Genomic DNA, 16,778 nt, shown 5'->3' with positions numbered 1-16,778 from the left:
CTCTTCATCCACCCCTAGGCACAGCTCAATACATTCCAGTTGCTCTCTCACATAAAGAGCAACTCCGCCACCTCGCTTTCCTGGCCTGTCTTTCCTAAAAAGCACGTAGCCATCCATGACRGCACTCCAGTCATGCGAGCTATCCCACCATGTCTCTGTAATGGCAATGAGATCATGGCCCTGCGACCGCACACAGATCTCTAGTTCTTCCTGTTTRTTCCCCATGCTGCGTGCATTGGTGTACAGGCATTTCGGAGAGGTGATCGAGCATGCAGGTTTCCCAGGAGGGGTAAAGGAGGATCCTCCATAGCCACATCCCATGCGCACTTCCCTGGCTGCATTCACCTGCTTGAGCTGTCTTTTGCCAACTACCCTGGCGCTATAACTCTCCCCTTTCCCCGTTTTTCCTAGTTTAAAGCCCTCCTTACCAGGTTGGCCAGCCTGTGGGCAAAGGCATGCGTGCCCCGCCTCGTGAGGTGGATCCCATCTCTCCCCAGCAGTTGTCGATCTTCAAACAGGGTCCCATGGTCGTAGAAACCAAAACCCTGTTGACAACACCAGTGGCGCAGCCAGTTGTTAACTTGGACCAAGAGCTAAAATCTCCTGGACTTGAAATGTAAGTTGAATGAGTAAAAGTTGGGGCAARTCGTAATTCTGAAGCTCATCAAGTACCTACTACTTTAAAGGCAAATTAAAAGCCACATTCCCAATGAGGACTTGCATCTGCATCTTTGAAGCTGCACTGTTTGTAACTACAGCAACACTTTGTAGAAACTGGGAGAAGTGGGGCCAGCTTCTGCACTCATAACACAACCTGACTGTACCAGAGTAAAACACAGGCTGAATCCCTGTGCAGTATCATGACGTTTATAGGCTAAGCTTTGCTGTGTTGCCGTAATCACAGTCTCATAATAGCCTGGCTTTTTGTCTTCAAGATACTAATTAAGCAATTCTCCGAGCACATGGGATTAAATCGTTGCTCCGAAGCTGTGACAGAAGCAAAGGCAGAACTTTGCTGTGGGGCTGCATGAGTAGGCCTGCAGCTCGGGGAGGCTCGTGATTTGATCTGTGCCTTGCTGTCAGGCAGCCCTGTAGAAACAGGGGTCAGGATTAATCTGTGCCAGACCCACACACTGGTGCAAATTACTTCCTCTGGGCATATTAGCTGGGTCATTGTGTATCCTAACACAGCTAAGCTTATTCTGTAAAAACCACACATAAAGGAGAAACCTTTTCACTTCGGCGCTCAGTGATACCATTAACGTAAAAAATGAGTTGAACGTGCTGTAAAAACCAGCAAAACAAAGCCGCCTCTTACTCGACTCAGCTACACGTCACAAGCCTGAAGACCCATTGCCTCCCACACGTCCCTGCTTCTGGGCGATGAAGGAGTGAGCCCCCCTCTCCTGCCTCGGAGATTCAGGGCGAGATCCTGCACACAAACTTCCTTCTTGCAGCGGGAGTGTCAACATCCCCAGCTGGACCCCGCTGGACGGCTGGGAAGGGAAAGCCTTTCCAAGGGTTTCTAGGAGTTGCTTTAAACATAAACAGCTGAAGGAGACATTAGATCTTATCTTTAGATTTTCACAGCTCTCAAAAAATTTACCACTGAAGATAGGTGTACTTGCTTACTTTACATTTGCCCATAAACCCCAAGAAAACTAATTTACTTTGCTACCTAAAAAAACAGAGAAATGTATCTCATCTGCTTCAGGTGAGTGAAATTTTGAGGGGCTGTGTCAGACTAAAGCTATTTTTATGGCTTGGTTTTAGTACTTGATTTCTACTGTATTTTTACAAATAAATATTACACCTAAGGAACCAATATCTCAGCTACTGTAAATCAGCACAGCTCCATTGATTTGAATGGGGCTATGCYGATTTATGCCCCCTGGGTATTAGCCTAACCATAGGCTTTGTAGGCTTTTTAAAGTTAAAAGAATAGGCTTGTTCCGTATTCAGCTGCTGAAAGAAAGAGAGACACATGGGCACAGATTAATGTGAACTACAGCTTTAAATGCTAAGCTACTAAATATTTGCAGGACTTAAAGATTAATTGTAAAAATGTGCTACATTTGGTGAGATAGCCAGAAAATTGCAGCCTATATACATATACATATATACATATATACATATATATATATTCCACATATGTATATATGTATATATGTGTGTGTGTGTGTGTGTGTGTGTATATATATATATGTATATGTATTCCACAATTATTCAGTAGGTGGCAGTTAAAAGCTTAGATGAGCTTTGCAGTTGCCATTTAGGCAGTAGCACCAGCAGAGGCTGGAGTCAGTCCATCCGTAAAAGCAAGAAAGCAAGCGAGAGGCTGCAACCACGCCGACAAAAGCATTAACCACGGCCCAGGCACTCGGTGAGCAAGTGGGAGAGGAGCAGAGCAGCGCAAGCGCGAGCCACAGAGCACACACACATCCGACAGCAGCAACCACAGGGCGCGCGAGAAAGCAGCAGACAGCGGAGCTGCAGCCCCCTGCTTAAGCCACGGACCTTTTTCTGGTGGAGAAAACCCACGGCAGAGAGGGCGAACAGCTGGTGCAATGACAGGCAGAAACTGAAGAGCATTTGGAACCTTCCGTTCCTTCACAGGTAATTTCAATCATTTTTCTGCAGAGCCTCTCATAATAAACGTAGCATCACCTTGATGTTAAGAGGTCTTTATTTCCTTTGGTCAAGGTCCACAGTCGTCGCTCAGGCAGAATTTCCACTAAAGTCAATAGAGTTTTGCGTGAGTTACAACTGCAAGATTTGATCTGACTGTGTATCTCACGTAGCGAACACAGAATGTTATAAGCTGGGGCTGGAAAGGAAGCCGGAGGCTGGTCACATGCATACTGACCAGCTAAACAACATTATTTTTCAGTATGCTAGTAATGGCTTCATAACCTTTTTTTTTTAAACTGTCTTTCATTAAAACCTGATGTGCTGAATTTTGCCCTAATTTATGCCACTGCCACTGCAGTGCTTTAAGGAGAGGTTGCAGGGTTTTTTTTAAATCAAAGCTACATTTAACCTCATGTGATGAAAGACTATAAAAATGTTGAGTTTGAATAAAATAACATCAGGGCTTGCTTCCTCTGAAACAAATACAACTTTGCAGTATTCCGCTCGCAGGCTGACAATATTCTGTTTATTCAGTAGCTTGTGCCACTCAATGAACTGAAAGAAAATAAATCATGAAGGGCCATTCTCAAGTGTCTGTGAGTGACATGAATTCAGAGTTGATAATACCTCCCCTCTTGCTATGTTCTCCGTAAAAGGTGGGATGGTCTCTATGCTGCAGCACTCAGTCACAGCCCCGTGAGCTCAGAATGGAGCAACAACGTTGGATGTATTTTCATGAAAGTATTTTTTAAATGTATTGTTTCTGTGAGTGCCTAATTATACAGGAACAATAATATTCATGTATATATGCCTATTTATAAATGCACACATGTATAGATATGTAATGTGTGCATACATATACCTGTCCATATAAATGAAGCCTTTACAATTTACTGTTGTTACACCTTTGCCAGGGTTGAGTTGATTGTGTCTCAAATGTTTGTAGATCCCACAATTTTTAATTCTTGGTGAGATGGCTTGGGGTTTGGGTTTAGGGCTCTTTTTCTTTTTTTTCATCTTTTCTTTTCTGACTGATGGACTCCACTCGTGTTTCAGGAGCTGCTCCCCCACCCTGGGGGTTCCAGCTGTACTTACTCTACTCAGTAGTGCCCAGTTCTTGTGGAACGGCGTCTGTGCCATCACTCGGGGACTGTGAGACGTGGTGTCCCTCCAGGTTTCACGCTCTCTTTCACACTGTGCACCGCACTTGTAGGCAATTGCATGAAGGGCTGTGCAAGCACGGAACGGGTTCCAATACACAGCTGCAAATCAGTGGCCCCATGGAGCCAAAAATCTGGGGGAATGATTGCAGTGTACAGCTATTTATCTTTGTTCCTGGACAAAGAGAAGAACGAGTGTGTAGAAACTGGTTGTGCACACATTTAGACCGGAAGGTTTCAAACCACTAGAGCAGCAAGGTTCTGGAATTACCTTTTCAGGGAAATAATAGAAACAAAAGTATCTACATGTTTTTCAGCTGGAACTTGATTCACTTATTGAAGCAATTACATGAAATGGTTGCCTGCAATAGCAAAAGATTGGATTCGATAATCCAGAAGGTCTCTTTCAGTGCTAAATTCCTATTCTCCTTCCTATTTATTGGGAGTTGCCTCTGTCAAAAGGTCTCTTTGCAAATGGGTCAAGGTCATTGGTAACACAGTTGTTCATACATCCCACATCAACGTCAAACACAAGTATATTTCTCTTCCAGATTGTGCTGCACTTTTGTTTGCACCACAGTGGCCCTACAGCAGAAACATGAGCCCTGATGGTCTTAAGGCTGAATCATATCCCCTTCTCAGAGTGCAGAGCAGAGCTGTTCTTAACCTGTGGATGATGGTCAGAGTTTAGTGGCATGGCTACTAGTGGGGTCCAGTGGTCAAAGTCATATTACGCCACGACACCATATGCCACCAGCACTGCAATACCAACAAAAATAGTGGATCAGATATAAATTGATATTGCTGTTACTAAAGCTCTTACTAAGGGTGGTTCTAGTTTTCTTTGAGGTTCACCTGATACTTCAATTTGGCGCTAACCAACACATCTACCCATGTAAAGATCCCACCATCATGGGTGAAAAAGCAGAGACCCATACTTTCATTGTGATGGACTGTGTACTATTCGCCAGCCTTAGCTTACTTTAACAAATGGCCATAAAAAGTATTTTATTTCAAAGATGATCTCACAGAATGACCACTTTCAACTCTGTATTCCCTTTTCCTCTACTTTCTCTTTTTAACCAGGCTCTTTGCTTACTTTTTTTTGCTATTTTTATCTAAGAGGACACCACTACATTGAACTGCTTTTAATTTGCAGTGTACCCCAGTAAGTATTTTGTAATAAGTAATAAGCTGCATTTGGATCTTCTAGTTCCCAGGCTGCATGTAAATATCAGGCCATTTGTACATTTAAATGGAAATTCACTGTGGAACCAGCAGTACCAGCACTGTTCAGTATATAGTGCTGGCATGAAATCTTTTTTTTTTTTCCTCCTAATACTTCTTAGTATTAGGTCAAACTGAGCAAGCATCAGTATTACATACTAGAAAAAAAATGGCATTTTTTTGAAATTTGAATATATAGTATTAGAAATATTTATTTTCTCCCTCTTAAATGAACTATTTATTTAAGGACACCAGAGAAAATCATCTTGGAAAATTTATTCTGTTGGATCTTTTTTAATTTCAGTCCAAATAAAGGTCTTTCAGTATGAGCAAAGAGATGCTTTCACCGCACTTTCTACTGTTACAAAAGGCGCGCTAAATTATGTTAATGCTACAAAGGCAGTCAATAAGACCCACCAAGTGACAATAAAACTGGATGCATGGACTGAAATAAAGCATACCTCTTATTTGCCTTTTAGTAAAAAAGAAACACACCATATCTTAATTACTATGTAATTCTCAAAATGAATGTGAAAGGAAGACAAGAGCAAAATTTCAAACGGTAGAGAAAAAGGGTGTGGCAAATGCATGTCTCCACTCACACCAAAGTCAGCAGCACCTCCTCAGAAGCAAACAGATCAGAGCTTAATGTCACACTTCTGTATCTGAGATGGAAATCAGTCTCTGATTTATTTGGCTGTGCAGGGCTGCTGGGTGGTAGAGCTGAGAAATGCAATCCCCCTCACGCTGACTGCAGGTAGTGGAATGGGTTTAGGTTGAATCTGAATAGGCAGAAATGAAGTCGTGACAGTCTTTTAACTTCCCCATTTAAAATGGATATGTAGTAAAGCGGTATGAAAAGTGCAAATCTATTTCTGGGCTGCAGAAGGTTCCTTCCCTAAATGTCCAGTAGTGCTGACTTAAAAACAACGTGAAACTCCGATAAGGAGCATTACCTTTTTTTTTTTTTTTCTTATGTTCTTCCTTGAAGATCTAGAGTAACAGTTTTTATCTCTTCTCAAAAAGTTAGCAATTTCAATAATCAAATATTTGCTGCAATATGTTTGAGCAATAGCTCAAATACTGCTGTAAGCCCATTTAAAAAATTTTAGTTTTCCCAGTTCCTTCAGTCAAACATTAAAATGTTGACACATGTTACTGAGAAAGTATTCTTAACTTGTCTAGCGCTGCAAAGAAAAGAAACATAAATTGAGAACAAACTACTATTAAGACTAAACCTAACATTCTTAATTCAGAATAGAAACTCGTTAAAGCTGGGGCAGTTATGAAGATTAGTATGAAATTTCTTTTCTGTTTAAAAGTAAAACAAAACTTCAGTAAAGAAAGTGTTCAGTTTTCTGAAAGTGTTGGCATTTAACAGACAGATTTGAAAACTAATTCTTAAAGAAATTACACTCCAGTGTAGCAGAAAAAATAAATAAAATTCCCCCCAAATTCAGTTTATGATAAATTGCACATCAGAGACAGCACATAGCTTCTTGTCAATATTTGGAAACTCCTATCAGCAATCTGTCATTTCTGTATCATGCCCCACAGTTATATTTTAATCACTGGTTTTCAACCCTCTGTGATATGCAGACAATCTTCAGCAGAAGCACAGACTTCTTCCTGGTGCCTGGGAGCATACTGACAACGGGAGTGCATTACTTAATCGCTTCCCAGGGATCCTTCTGGCTCCTGAAAATCGCTGCACGAACTGATCCACAAGTTCCTGCCTAAGAAACAGTTGCAAAATTTATTGTATTGGTTGGTAGGCTTTTTGGAAGACTTTCCATGCGAAGTTAGGACAGCAAGACAGATGATAGCAACATTCTCACTCGGACCTAAGCCATGCTGTTTGGAATAGGGGTATTATTTGGGCTGTGTAAGAGTATCAGAGTGTGTCCCAATGACCAGGACAGCAACTACTGGATATAGCCCACAGCCATGATTTTTCATAAGAATAAGTCAGCAGCCCTTAGTCTTTGATGATTCTGCTTCTGTAGGAGACTTGGGCAAATGGCCCCAAATTAAAATTAAGCAACTGAGGACGACAGAGGAAAGGCAAAAGGGCCACTGGTCTTTGCACCGTTTCCTCTGCTGAATGGAAAGCAGTCTTCTGCGGACACATTGCTCTTCTGTGTAAATATATACATTTATATGGAAGTCAGTTTTTGCCTGTCCTGGGACTTTTATCATGAACTTCACAATATATGCCATTTAACATCCAAAGCTTCTAGAGCAATATGAGTATTTGAGAAATTCTGCTCTTCAGTTTGGGGGTTTGTTCAGTGCTTTGCATGTTTCTAACGTTTTCTATTCAGGAAAACTTAAGAAGCACACTTCTTTCCATAAGATGCAGAATAAAAAGGCACGTTTTTTGGCTACTGGACTTCTGGAGAAGCAGAAGTTCAACACAAGAGTGTAAGGTAGTAGATAATTGCTAAAAGGAATCTTATTTTGTTCAAAACAGAGCGGCTGAAGGTCAGACTGAATCTCTGATCCTGCAAATATTTATACAAGTGAAAATTTTCAGTTAATTTCCCTACTGTAGTTAATTGCTCTACCCAATAGCACAATGTTCTACATAGTAAAAGGTGTTTGAAATACAAGACTGAAAGTTGATCTTTCACTCTTTACTTAAGTAAAGGAAACCCACCGAAAACTGAGCAACTACTACAATATTTGGCCGGTTATACCAAGGATTAAATTCCTCCCCAAACAGAAAAAAACTCCCATTACAAAAAATACTCCTATAGAAAGTTGAATACAGTGCTGTTCCCTTGACATTTTTCTCTGTCTGTGTAAACTCATGATTACCTAACTACACATAGGCAGAAGTTTCTGTGAGGTTTCTGAGTGAGTTTTGGCCTTAAGCACTTWAAATATTAAGGCACTGGTTTACCAAAATACTCCATTAGATCAATAAATATAAAAGTAGTTCCATTTAAGTCAATGGAATATATAACATGCCAAAAGCAAAGCCTGAATTTAAACACCTGAGTCAGGAAATTTCCTTTTTTAATTTTAAGATTACCCAGTTCACTAACTGGGAAGTGACAACTGCTGTGGCACCAGTCTTGGATGAACTTAGCATTTGGTATTATTGCTGTTTGCTGCCCTGTGCATGTGGGTAAGGTGTTTCATTTGATAAGTAAGGTCAGTGATGATGAATCTGGTTCTATGGCAGCAAGTCATGAGTACACACCTCTTACTCCTGAGGGGTCCTGGGCAGCAACAGAGCAAATCATTTAAGCATATTTTTAATTCTGAAGCTCTTTTGTTGGATCACATCTAGCACCTTCTGCATTTTGTGCACATGACCCCACAGCCAAAAAGGGGATCCACAGACCCTGCTTCCATCCTCTGTCCTGCCTTCTTCCTAGACAGGCGATGCCACTTTGACCAACCCTAGTTAAAGAACCCCACTCGACTTTACTGCCCTCTTTGGACAACTCATCTGATTCTCCCCCCTTTCCACTTCCAGTTCTTTCTTGCCTACAGAAACTGTGTCTGCCACGATGTCTCATGGCCTTGTATTAGCCCAATGAGTTAGTCAAGATTACTATTACTAGTCAAGAAAGTATGACAACTATGTGTTTGGGGTCTTCTGTTTTACCCAGGGAAAACAACTGCTATGATATWTCATAGGGGTTAAAACAATTTTGAAAAGGTGTTTTTTTGGGAAATGAGATTTTCAACACCAGCATGTTGAAAGCCATTACTTTGCTAAATGAGAGCACAGCATCTGTGACTAGAGAACAGGATAGGGCTTGGATTCTACCTTCTTTAAATACACATTTGTCTTTAAGACAGATGTCCTTAAGACAATATTCTACTTCTGTAAATACAGAAGAAAACTGTGACAAATTATTCTGAAAGATTGGTTTCCTTTCTACTACTCTTCTACATTATGGAAGCAGCGTGAAGGGAATCTGCAAAAGATTCACAGAGAAACTTCCTGAAACAAATTTTTTTTCAACCGGATATCCTGGCTTAATACCTAGACTGCATCTGCAGTGTGGCATACAGTAATATCTGTAATGTAGTGGAGAATCTGGCCCAAAATGCAAAAAACCTTGTGACTTTAGCTAACACTGAAAAAATGGAAGAATTTTTCTTTTTTTTTTTTTTTAATAGATACTTGAAAGCAACTGCTGCAATCACCCAGTCCAAATTCTCCAAAGCGCACACACWGTTCACTGCAGTTCTGCGCTGTCTCAGCCCTGTCCAGTTTTGCACAAACTAAGCCACTGCTTTTGTTTCCCTTAGCAAATTCAAAACGCATTTTCCACTCAGATTCAAGCAATTCAAACATGGGCGAGAATCTAGCTCTGAAATTGAATCTGTTTCAACTGAAAGAAATTGAATTAGTAGTTTGAATTTGCACTTTCTGTGAATATGTGGAGTAGAAAGACAAATGTCTGGTTATGCCTCTTACTGTCAGAAGTAAGATCAAGCAAGTATCACCACAAAAACATTGTGTCAGAGAAAGAAGTGAGGTTTAAGGGACACAACTTTGTTTCTGTTTCCACAGAAGATGCCATTTTCTCTGTGACACAGGCCAGTCTGCTTCCTTTTGGTGATCAAAGTTGTAGAAATTACAAATAAATAATATTTAACTTAATAGCTGTTATCTGACAGTCTCTGGCTAATATCTAACAAATGCATCAGACACTTAAATTCAAATGCAGGCAAGTCACCGATGTTTAGATAAACATTCTGAAAACAAGGAAAGATGTTGCAATAACTTAATAAATTGCAACTTTGCTATGGCAAAGCAAATTCAGGCAGCAGTTTTACTCTGAATGTAGCAAATAATTTTAATTACCCTCATCAGTACTGTCAATCTGTGCATGGCTCCTCAAGTTGATGTGATCGGGCCAGATGCCTTTCTATTTTATGTAAACATTCAATGGAAAAAGAGGAGGTGTTTTGAATGGATATTTATTTCTGGCCAAGGCTTTGCTGAAATCTCAACTACACAGGCATTAACAATGTTCAAATCTTCTTCTCTGTTCACAAAGATGGCAAGAACACCACCTTCATAAAAGCCTGCGATGACGTAAATCAAAAGTGCTATAATGTTCCTGCAGTGAAGAAATCACAATTTTGCACTAGCTACAGATCAAGGAGCAGGCTTTGAAAGAACATTTTGTTCACCATCAGAATTTAAAAAAAAGTGCTTTCAACATGCACTAGAACTTCATGTTGAAAGAAAAAGCTGTTTTAACTGTTACCCTTTTTTCTTCAAATATCAGATTTTCAGCTGATGAGAAAAGAGAAAAGGGAGAAGAGAGGAAAGAGAAAAAAAGAGGAAAGAGAAGAGGAAGGGGAAGAGGAAAGGGAGAAGAATAGAAAGAAAAAGAGAGCCTTGTTGTAAAAGACAGAAACTTTAAAAGTAGAAAAATACCCATTCTTTACTTTAAATCCATGTTCACTGGCAGGTAAGGTGAAATTATGCCCCCCAAAATGCCTGATTATTTATATACATGGTGGACAACAAGTAAAAACTCCTTGCAGAGCTCTCTTTCCTCCTGTTTGTAAATAATGTGTACCTCTTTCATCTTTGATATGGTGAAATGGCCAGCAGCCTCACAGCCCTTCTGAGTTTCATCTTATCTATAACTAGATTTTCTATTATCATCCACCTAACACCACATATCTTTGCATAGCGGTCACATCACTGGATAGCCTGACTGATTCTTATTTTAAATTGATGCAAGCTTTTAAAATAAATGCATTTCATGTACTTTATTAGATTTTCATCCTAACAATGAGAATACAAACAGAGACATCTCCTTAGATATATAAAAAAAAGTGACTGACATGAGAGGAATTTACCCAAAGAAAAAGCTTTCAGAAATTAATACACAGCAGCTGACAATTGGTACATTGTGTATCAGACTGACATCTCAGTCAGATGTCATCAAAACTCAACACTTGGATCAGCTAAGACACAATAAAAGCTGCTGACTCCAGATAATAAATGTAGTATCAGGTTGTTTTACAAAACTAATGTTACCTTAAAAGATATCATCTAGCCAAACCATTTTCAAAGAAATTTGCAACCTGTGACATTTCATGGAAGTCTGGCAATACAAATATGGTGAAAATCTTTTGCAACAAAACCAAAACTGTGGAAGGACTGGAGAGGAAGCATCTTTTTCTTACCTACTTTCAAGTACAAGTGAGAGGAGGGTTTACCAGCACAGCAGGCCCATAGGATAATCTAGTCTCCCATTACCCTAGGGGTAGGTATTCGAGTAGATTCATTTTCAGAAAACTTCAGAAGTATTAATTATGCACAAATTCAGCCTCCCTAGCCCTTTTGCAGTGAAAAGAAACAAATACATTATTCAGTGTTCCAATGCAAACATGACAGGCAAGTCACAAATACAATGGATAGACAAATTACACCAAGATACTGAATACAGATAGAGAAGATAGCTATGGAGATCCACAGGCTAAATATGAGACCAGCGATGCTGATTTTGTAACTGCTAATGCACCCACACATAATTAGTTATCCAAAGAACATTAAGAGTTTGAAATACCAAGTGCATAATCAGCAATGCAAGGCACCTTGTTTAAACATTTCTTAAATGCATGTTTTTACTACCATTATGTAACATAATGACCAAACTTATATCAAAATGACACAGTCCCTAAACCTTATCTTCCTGTCAGAATAACCCTTCAGTTCTTCTATCTGACATGTCAGAAGCAGTTAGTAAAGAATTTAGTCTAAGGTAAAATTTTGTAGCTGAGTTTGAACCGGAGGCAGCCCTTATTCCTACTGAATTGCCCATCAAGCTCATTGGCCGCAACACGGACCTTGCGCTAGGAGAGCATGTGCAGAAAGCAGAGCTAAGTCAGTGGAGCCGGTTAGATGGAGACTCCCTAAGACTTGCTGAATTTTGCAACAGAACAATTAAAACACAAAGGGGATGGATAAGTATTACAAAAAGGGCTTTGTCTTTTTGTTTAAGGGATGGTAGTTTTGTTTAAACTAACACTTGAGAGGATGCTAGTAAATTTGTGCAAATGTAGTTTGTGAAAGTAGCCATGACCTCCTGCCCATGGGGAGGTCATTGAAAAGATGGATCCAGGCTCTTCAGCGTGGTGCATGGCAGGAGGACAAGAGACAACAGGCATAAGTTGAAACAAGAGAAATTCAGACTGTATATAAGGGGGGAAAAAAGTCACTATGAGGATAATTAAGCAGTGGAACGGGTTGCCCAAGGAGGTTGTGGGAAACCTTGGAAGTTTTGAAGCCCCAACAGGACTAAGCCCTGAGCAACCTGGTCTGCCCTCATGGCTGGCCCCTGGGCTGAGCAGGAGGTTGGCACAGAGACCTCCTGAGGACCCTCTCAGCCTGAATTATCCGATGAGTCTGTGGTCATTCCCGCTGACAGCCTGCAAATTCTCCACAAGCAATCTATGTGCTATCCTTCCTACTGGAAAGTCTTCCTAATGTCTAATGTGAATCTTTTGCTCTGCAATTTAAGCTCATCAATTCGTGTTTTATCCACCATAGACATCCACCCTCCCTCTTTGCAACAATTTATTATGTATTTGAAGACTATTACCATGCCATTTTCAGGTTCACTTAGATGCTTTTCAGATGCTTAATACTTAAATGTGCCCTTTAAGTGCCACATTTCAATTTGTTCTAACTATTGAGCAAGCATATGTGCCAGCTTTCTTGGAGACCTGTAAGTGTGTTTAAAACATGCAGCTTAATACAGGAAGAGCACACTCAGCTGGCTTTTTTAATTTAATTTTTTACCCCCACTCTATTTCACTAATTTTCATAGTCAAATACAGTTTCTGTCATCATTTCATACGTATTATCTGACTGTGCAAATTAACCTACACTTCCGCTATTTCTGAGGTAAAATAGCCATGTTTTTCTCTCTTGCCTTCTTGCTCACAGAAATTACTAAACCATAATTGCAGTAGCTCATTCTCTACACTTGCCTACCACTCTGTTCTCAGTTTGCACATTGGCAGCTCATAGTCCTGTTTATTCTCAGTGGAACGGCTTCCTGCTTGCTTCYTCCACTCTTATTTCTTGCTAGCTACGTTTGATTTTGTTTGTTTTCTCAGCAGCAGAAACTCCTTGCCCGTTCCCCTCTTCCTCGGAGGACCTTTCCCTTTATTTAAATACAGGCGCCGGTGTTTTCTGAGACTACTACTCTTTCCATTCCTTGACTTCTGCTCTCACAGGGAAATTATTTTGCTTCAGTGCCTCAGGACAAACAAACACCCTTATTTATCAGTCTTTGTTATATTTAAATAGGTCTCTGAGAGCCACAGTAGCCGTAGCCTAGGACCGATGGAAGGGCCAAAGCTGTCACCTGCCTGAAGCCAGGCTGGGCAGGCAGTGCTGTGACAGCTCTCCATTTCGCCTCAGGATCAGTGTCCCCAGTTGCATTGGTTATTTTGCCTAAGGTGTGGCAGAGGAGGAAATACAACTCCTTCATCCAACATGTTAGGTAGAGACAGATGTTTTCAGCTTACTCAGACATAAGAATTAGAATGGAATAGGATGCTCTGAACAAGAGGGATAACAAAATCAGGGTATGCTTGAGAAGCGAAATGAAGACATTAGTGCAGCATGGATAGGCATACCTTTAATCTAACTGGCACAGGCAGCAATAGCATTGAAGATGCAGAAGCACAAAATTCAGTGTGGGCCAGCAACTGGGATGAGGTCATGGGGGCTCCACTTGCCTCCTTACTTCTACATCGACCCTGCTATTGCTCCCTGTGCCATATAGATAAAAGGTCCCTTAAAATTCTTCCCCGCACTGCAATCACTTCTTCAACTGCAGTGTAGAAATACCTGGAAGGTTATCAGCTTCCTTATTCAGTAAGGAAAGCCTTTGGGTTATTGTGGATTACCTACAACCCAAGCAACACTGCAAAAGATCAGTTCAGTCACCTGGCCCCTAAGGCACTTGGACAAGAGAACAGTATTTCACTTACAGTCTCCCCTCTTAAATCACCCATTTGCCTCAGAATAAATATGGGTGCAGCAAATTTTGCAGTTTGTCCAATGCATACTATTTATACAATGCTCTATCTAGCTTTGGTCTGAAAAATAAGGATATCCTAGACTCTCTTCACCCTTTAGGGTTCAATTTTTTTAGTATTTATTCACTTAAATCTTACTAAACATAAGAGATACATGCCGCGTACCTAATGAACTACCACTGACAGCAAGAGGAATTTATCTTCACATTTATCTTAATGAATTCAAAAACAATTATAGCTTGTGACCCTGAAAAAGCTTTATCTTTTTATTGTTTAATGATGATCACATCTGTGGTCCTATTGTTTACAGATTGGTTTTGACAAAGGGTTCCAAGCTTCAAGGCTCACAGTGTTTTGTGACTATTCCCATACACATATTTGCCTTTTATTCCAAGCTTGATAATATGAGCCGTTGACAAACGTTGTGAAGACGCCTGCACAACCTTTTTCAAAAATGTAGGATGTCTCATTCGAAGATTGTGTACCGCAAAATAAAAATGAGAATGAAAAGGCAGACTGAACATGAACAATCTCAGCTTACCAAAATGTACCCTTTGAACTGGAAACAAAGTGCGGAAACACATCAAAGTGGGGCACGCACCCCCAAAGAGTTACAAAGCAAGTTACGGCACTGTTAGCACAATGGGAAAGCTATAGCGCTGTTGTTGAAGAATCCACAGATGTCTCTTACACTTTACTAAGAAATGTTGTCCAGTTGCACTGGAGATAAATTCCCTTGTTATTGAAGACATGGCATGTTGAGAATAACTGACTCTCAGACAGGTGTCTATCAGTGTGCTTCAATAATGATTTGAGAAGACTCATTTTAGAGACAGCAGAGTATTTCAGCCCTTGGCCTTGCTGAGGGGCCAGTTCCCAAATGAACAGGTGCAGCTTTTTATTCTGGGGCCATTAGCCCATTAGGACGAATGCTTAAAATAACAAGGTTAATTTAAAATCAGGTGTGAGGTAATGAAGATGGTCTTTCATTACCAACCTGGGCTAGATTGGAAATCCTAACCCCATTGCTGAAATAAATCATTCTATAACCCATCACAAGTCTTCTGGAAGTATTACTACTGTGTTGTCATCACTTACGTCATGTTCATTTTTCTTCTTGGGAAAGCTAGCGTAAAGTCCATTCCCCCATAGGAACCTGTATTAATGTCTTCATTTTTGTTTTTCATTATTTTCTTTCCTAGATCTTTCCCTCTAACTGAGAACACCAGACTTGCAAAGAAACATGCCTGAGCAAAGCAATGATTATAGAGTTGTTGTGTTTGGGGCTGGAGGAGTCGGCAAAAGTTCTTTGGTCCTCAGATTTGTGAAAGGCACTTTCAGAGAGAGCTACATCCCTACCATTGAAGACACCTATCGGCAGGTGATCAGCTGTGATAAGAGTATATGCACTTTGCAGATCACTGACACTACCGGGAGCCATCAATTTCCAGCCATGCAACGTCTTTCTATTTCTAAAGGACACGCTTTCATTTTGGTTTACTCAGTCACCAGCCGACAGTCCTTGGAAGAACTCAAGCCCATCTATGAACAAATATGTCAAATTAAAGGAGATGTAGAAAGCATTCCGATAATGCTGGTGGGGAACAAAAATGATGAGAACCAAAATCGAGAGGTGGACAGCAGTGAAGGAGAAGCCATGGCCAAGAAGTGGAAGTGTGCCTTTATGGAGACCTCTGCCAAGCTGAACCATAACGTGAAAGAGTTATTCCAAGAGTTGCTAAACCTAGAGAAACGCAGGACTGTGAGTTTACAGATTGATGGCAAAAAAAGCAAGCAGCAGAAAAGGAAAGAGAAGCTGAAAGGCAAATGTGTGGTGATGTGAAATTGCACTGCCACGAGTCAGTCACACAGTCTCATCTGTCTGACAATAGCAGTGTGAAACCTATAGGAAACAGAGAAACATACAAGACCCTATTTATTAGTATCTATTTTAAAAGAAATATTTGGAATTTGAAAAAATGTGTTACTGTGGTTACTATTAAAAAGCCAACAATTCAAACATCATTTGCTCCAGCTATCAGTAAAAAAAAATCAGGATGTTGAAAGCAAGACAGGCCAGGATATCTAGTTTTATAATTTAGAAAAGAAAACAATTTCCATCCTTAGTGTACTGTGGAAGATTTGGGAAGTCAGCTTCATAATCTTTATGTTTGCATATAAGTGCAATGGAAGGCAATGTATCTACATAACATACTGTTAGAAGAAAAATCAACAAATGCCCATGAAGAAATCTAGAATGTATAAATGCATGCTGGATTAAGTTATCATAYCCTTTAAGAATGCTGAGGACAAACGGTTCTGTGCAATTTTCAGTACTAACTGCTGGGGCTGTGTGAATAAAAATGGTAATCTCGGATCTGCCAAATAAATGGACTATTTTACACTAAAGGCAAGTGGGGGGGGGGGTAGCACAGTTAAATGGAGATTCTGTCTACCTCCCACAGCATGAGATGTCCTTCTAGTCTGATGCAGCGTTTTAATGGAAGGRTGGGGAAAAACCAGCCCCCTTGGGAAGGCTGGAGATCATCTCCTTTTCCGGACACATCACTTCAAGAATGACCTGTACTTCTGGCCCCAAGATGCTTCAGAAGAGCTCTGGGCTCTGGGCATTTTGCTACTTGCAGCACTGAATTGTTGGACCATGGCAACAAATCTCTTGTCACCACAACAGATTGCACTGACTTGCAAGCTCTGGTG

General features: G+C 40.5%; 1 protein-coding gene across 1 annotated transcript; it reads left to right on the top strand.

Moving 5' to 3' along the window:
- Positions 1-2,387: 2,387 nt before the first annotated feature.
- DIRAS2 (DIRAS family GTPase 2) lies at positions 2,388-16,450 on the top strand. The gene is made up of 2 exons (XM_026082920.1): positions 2,388-2,616; positions 15,263-16,450. Exon 2 carries the CDS (start codon positions 15,304-15,306, stop codon positions 15,901-15,903), a length of 600 nt encoding a protein of 199 aa, XP_025938705.1. The 5' UTR covers positions 2,388-2,616; positions 15,263-15,303; the 3' UTR covers positions 15,904-16,450.
- The last annotated feature ends 328 nt before the right edge of the window (positions 16,451-16,778 follow it).

This window comes from Apteryx rowi, unplaced genomic scaffold, assembly GCF_003343035.1.
Source record: "Apteryx rowi isolate R43461 unplaced genomic scaffold, aptRow1 scaffold_598, whole genome shotgun sequence".
Taxonomy (NCBI): domain Eukaryota; kingdom Metazoa; phylum Chordata; class Aves; order Apterygiformes; family Apterygidae; genus Apteryx; species Apteryx rowi.
Note: the sequence above shows the minus strand (reverse complement) of the source record. Positions and strands in the feature narration are given on the sequence as shown.